Consider the following 5,000-nt stretch of genomic DNA (forward strand, 5'->3'; position numbering starts at 1 on the left):
AAAGTGAGAGAGATAGAGAGAGAGAGAGAGAGAAAGTGAGAGAGATAGAGAGAGAAAGAGAGAGAGAGAAAGTGAGAGAGAGAAAGTGAGAGAGAGAGCGAGAGAGAGAGAGAGAGAGAAAGTGAGAGAGAGAAAGTGAGAAAGTGAGAGAGATAGAGAGAGAGAAAGTGAGAGAGAGAAAGTGAGAGAGAGAGAGCGAGAGAGAGAGAGAGAGAGAGAGAGAGAGAGAGAGAGAGAGAGAGAGAAAGTGAGAGAGAGAAAGTGAGAGAGAGAAAGTGAGAGAGAGAAAGTGAGGAAGAGGAATGCTGGAATATTCCACCGGGCTTCAGGAATGCAGAGGAACCAGGAGGCCTCGTGACGAATCGCTCCGCCGCCGTCGTCCAATCACAACACAGCGCTCCAGCTAACAAGTGCCTTCCTGTTTTATGTGTGTTCACTCTGAATCCAGATTATGAATACATATATATATTCTCCGGTGAGCTTTAAATCTGCTCCGGGGAGGAAGCACAATCATCATCTAAGACTTAATTACTGGAGGATATAAAATAATTCATTTCCTTCAATATGAACTCACACATATCGCCACCGCTGGCTTTACACTCATTTAATACCTGTCATTATCCACGTATCATTATTATTATTCACTCCACATGTTGAAAGACTGTCAACAGAAGCAGCTGTAGCTGTAACAGGGAACATGAAACTACGGTATTGAGTATCAACACCTGGCTTCAGGAGAGGTTTTATATACGTTACATAGAGCCAAACCAATCACCTCGCTGCCCTCTGCTCTACTTCCAGAAGGCGACGATCAGACAGTAGTTGTGATCTCTGTTGTGGAGGAAGTGTTTCAGCATATTTCGCTGCTGTCAGGCTGTCGTTGCACAACACAGGTTCAGAGATAACGAGTCACAACTTGCTTTGGCCTCTGAATGAACATTCCTCCAGCTGAGAGGTTGTTGTCTTCATCACCGGGACACTTCACTCGTATCCTTAACGTGGAGGTACGCAGCAAAACACCTTCAGTTGTTGCTCTGGTCAAACCACGGAGCAGTCAGTCAACATGGAATTAAATAAAGTATTTCTGTGTCTTTTATAAGCTGGGTATACACTGTACGATTTTAGCCCGTTTCTGGCCCCAATTTTGAGCCGCACGACTCATTTTTGGGCCCAATTTCTGCTTCGTCAGGCGTCAGTCGACAGCCAGTTACATACCATCTGCACCCGTATACCAGCAGTACCGATACCTAGCCCGACTGGAGATGTATGAATATCTGATATGACATTCTCTGGACCCAGAAAGACGAGGTACATCGTTGGATATTGAGCAGCAGAATTGTGTTTAGTGACCTTTTAAAGCACATATAAAACCTGCAGTACGAGTCGTGACCTCTGACCTGTAAAAGACTGACGGTACTGTGTGTTGACAGTGCAGGTGGTCGTACCTGCTCTGCGTCCAGGTGGCTCTCTGGCGGGCGGCGGCGGTCTGCCAGGCTGCTGGGAGGATGGAGACGATGAGGGAGGAGGTGGAGGAGCGTGGCTGCGTCCTAGGCTGCCGCCTGATGATGATGATGCGTGTTTTTTGTGCAGGGAGTTGTGCCTCTGTGGGAGCTCCGGAGCCCCGCCGCCGTCCATCTGGGACGGCCCGTTGGAGACGCCGCCCGACGTGTGCGGTCTGTACGGCGGAGGAGGCGGAGGAGCTGAGGAGCCACCTGTCGGCGGTCTGCTGGAAGACGGAGGCGGCTTCACGGAGCCGGGAGGGGTGTGGCCTCTGTTGGGCGTCGGTGGGAGGGGCTTCTCTCTGCTGCTGTGAGAGGAGGAGGAGGAAGTTGGAGCGTGTGCTTTCTGATTGGGGGTAGGCGGCGCGGTGCCGCGGCCTCCTCTGTTGAAGGGCGGAGGAGGAGGCGGGGCGGAGGTGCTGTGCTTCATCCCGCCGGAGGAGCTGCTGCCGGAGGAGCGGGAGAGGTCGGGGAGCGAGGGCCGTTGGGAGCGCTGGTGCTCCGGGGGAGAGGGCTTGTTGGCCGGGGAGGGCGAGGGGGAGCGGCCGGCGGGGGGGCGAGGGGCCGCGGCCCGGGACCCCGGAGGCCGCAGGGCGGATCTGCCCACCGAACCACCGGCTGAACCATCTGGGTGGAGGACAGACAGAGAGATGGTGGTTAGGACTTCACAGCAACAACAAGAAACAGATAAAAACAGATGAGAAGTCACTCGGAGGAAACGTGGTTCAGACTGAAACCAACAAATATTCATTCATCTGCTGAATGTTTTCTTGATTAATCAATAAATCTTTGGCCTAAAATGTTGGAATGTAGTGATCAGAAATCCCTAAAGACAAAGGAGATGTCCGACCAACATCTAAAACCCAGAAGACTTTCCACTAACTGTCACATAAGATAAAGAAAAGCTGCAAATCCTCATTTTGAGAAGCTGAAACGGGAGATTCAAGGATATCTTTATCATAATTTATGACTTACACAACTAATCAATTATCGATCAATATTTGCTGATTCATTTTCTGTCGATCCACTAAATCGATCAACTGATGGAAGTGTTTATGAGATCTAAAACATTTTATATCGCAATATCAATACATATTTTAATATAGTACTTTGTTTTGTTTTTTAAATAAATTGATAAATAAGATCATTAATAAAATAACCAGACAGGAATGTTTTTGTTTTAGGTTAAAATAACAAATCAAAGTACTTCTGCATTTTACTGCAAAAATCATATAAAAACTCCTGATTGTTGATCTGGAACAGCCCAGACTGGACTAATACACCATTATTATTATAACAGTACTGACTTTAAATATTTATATACCCGGAAACACTAATTATTCCAAGTTTGACCCCTAAAAATCTTTTTAAAACAGCAGAATCAATATTCAATGTTTTACATAGGGATGCACCGATACCACTTTACGGCAGCGTGACGTTAACCTCTCGTCACCGTCTTTCGGGTCCTATCGCACGCGCTCACGTTCCACCTCCCCGACGGCGTGGGCGAGACGGGCCGGTGGTGAGCCCGACCACGCTGGGCCGGGATCCCACCTCAGCCACCACGGGGTTTTGCTTGCACCCTCTGACTCGCGCGTGAGGATAAACATGCAAACACGTTCACATCTTCATACTCACATTAGAAAGAAAAGCAAAGACTAAAGTTTTTACCTCCAACTGGGCGTAACTTTGGCACACCTCCTTGGAAAAGGCCTCCCATTCCCATCGGCCCTCCTCCTCCTCCTCCTCCTCCTCCTCCGCCGCCGCCGCCACCTCCTCCGCCACCGCCACCGCCGCCACCTCCTCCGGATTCTGGTGAAAAGAAGAGACCCACGTCAATACAAACACATATAAAAGCAGAACTAAAAAAACATTTTAATATTTTAATATTTAAATATTTGGAGATAATACGAGTTATTCAACATCATGGTAGTGAAAGTGTGCAGAAAATATCCTTCCTAAGTCCCGCCCCGTTTCCCTCTGTGCTCCAATTACAGTTGAGCAGGCCCGGCAGAACCTCGGTCAACTTTCCTCTTATATTTAGATATGCTGCGTCTGTTCAAAAGGTAACATTACTATGTAAGTCACATTACAACGGGGTCACTTCACGGACACATTACGTTGTCTAGAGTTACAGTTTCTATGAGGAACTTTCATTCTGTGTTGGCTTTGGCGGTCTTTGCGGACTAAAGCGGTAGTGTTTCCCAGCACCAGAGTCCCTTTAGAAAACGTCTCATTTTACTGCAGCAGGGTCTGACAGTCTGCCCCACTCAGTCCTGGTTCTGGTTCTGGTTCTCCCGTGCCTCCCTTCCCTCCAGCGGGCCCAGCAATACGGTAGTAAAAATCTTTGACAAAATAATCGTAACTCAAAATCAACTCGCTTTTTGGGGATTTTTAGCTGCTACTCAATGAGTTCGATTTTTTTTTGAAGACCATGAAATGTGGTTGAAAGCTCCAGAAGAAGCAAGTTAGTAGACTTTGAGATTTATTTTCAAGGTCCAGAATGAACTTTTAAACTTGATTTTTTAGAATTGTTCTGTGCATGTTCACATATTTCATAAACATTAAACACGTTAGCTAACTGCTGCTGACTGATGTCATATTTCTGAGTGTGTAGATTTAATAATATAAGCTCACTGTTAGTTGTGTGTGTGTGTGTGTGTGTGTGTGTGTATGTAATCAACTCACTGTCTATGATCGGTTGGCTCCGGTCGTTGACCACACCGACCTTCTTTAGCTTGGCTCCTTTGTGTATGTCCGTCAGCAGCGCTCCTCTGCCTTTAGTCTCGGATGAGTTCAGTTTGGGAGTCTGCAGAGGAAGTTAACAGATATGTAATCACACCTCCAGTTCCTCTGGTCCGAACCCGACTGGAACGGTGGGTTTGTTTGGGTTCACACGGCACGCTGCTAAAGAGAACCACGGCTCGTAAACAAACGACACATGACTCCGTGGCTTTAGACATTTTGTCTGCAGACCCTGAAACTGTATATGTTTGTTATAATTAACCTTCTCTGATGTTCAAGTAAGAGCACTATTTAATAAGTAACTACACTACAGATCTCTTAGAGGAAGTATTTAACTTTTCCTCCTGGCTAAACAAATCAAACTACTGTCGAGGGTTAATGACCCCATGATCACACATGCTGAGTGACAGCCCCCTCATTTGCATAACAAAGCAGAAATGCATAAAGAAATGTATAAAGAAAAGAATACAGAAATAAATAAGTTTGGGGAAATAAATGAGGAATGAAATGCAAAGGAAAAATCATGCATAAATAAATACATTTAAAAATAATAAATGCCTAAAAACAAAAATAAATTAATTAATGAATAAATAAAATATAATAAATATATACAAATTATATAAATCTTAAAAATAATTAAAATAAATTATAGAAATAAATTATTAGAATAACAATAAGAATAATAAGAAGAAGAAGGGTACTTTATTGTTCCCCGGGGGGAAATAAAATTGTTTTTTTGAAGTGTAAATAAATAAG

The 5,000-nt window shown here is 45.3% G+C and overlaps 2 protein-coding genes across 3 annotated transcripts in view; one reads left to right on the forward strand and one right to left on the reverse strand.

Annotated features, from left to right (window-relative positions):
- The window catches only part of ccsapa (centriole, cilia and spindle-associated protein a), a 157,368-nt gene that overhangs the window by 53,126 nt on the left and 99,242 nt on the right, over nucleotides 1-5,000 (forward strand). The gene's annotated exons all lie outside the window — the stretch shown is intronic.
- wipf2a (WAS/WASL interacting protein family, member 2a) overlaps nucleotides 1-5,000 on the reverse strand; it is a 26,545-nt gene that overhangs the window by 8,763 nt on the left and 12,782 nt on the right. The window contains exons 3-5 of the mRNA XM_074631276.1: nucleotides 4,188-4,308; nucleotides 3,171-3,311; nucleotides 1,446-2,126 (exon numbers count right to left, since the gene is read on the reverse strand). Coding sequence (XP_074487377.1) covers nucleotides 1,446-2,126; nucleotides 3,171-3,311; nucleotides 4,188-4,308 — 943 coding nt within the window. The remainder of the gene's footprint in view (nucleotides 1-1,445; nucleotides 2,127-3,170; nucleotides 3,312-4,187; nucleotides 4,309-5,000) is intronic.

This window comes from Sebastes fasciatus, chromosome 3 (assembly GCF_043250625.1).
Source record: "Sebastes fasciatus isolate fSebFas1 chromosome 3, fSebFas1.pri, whole genome shotgun sequence".
NCBI lineage: Eukaryota > Metazoa > Chordata > Actinopteri > Perciformes > Sebastidae > Sebastes > Sebastes fasciatus.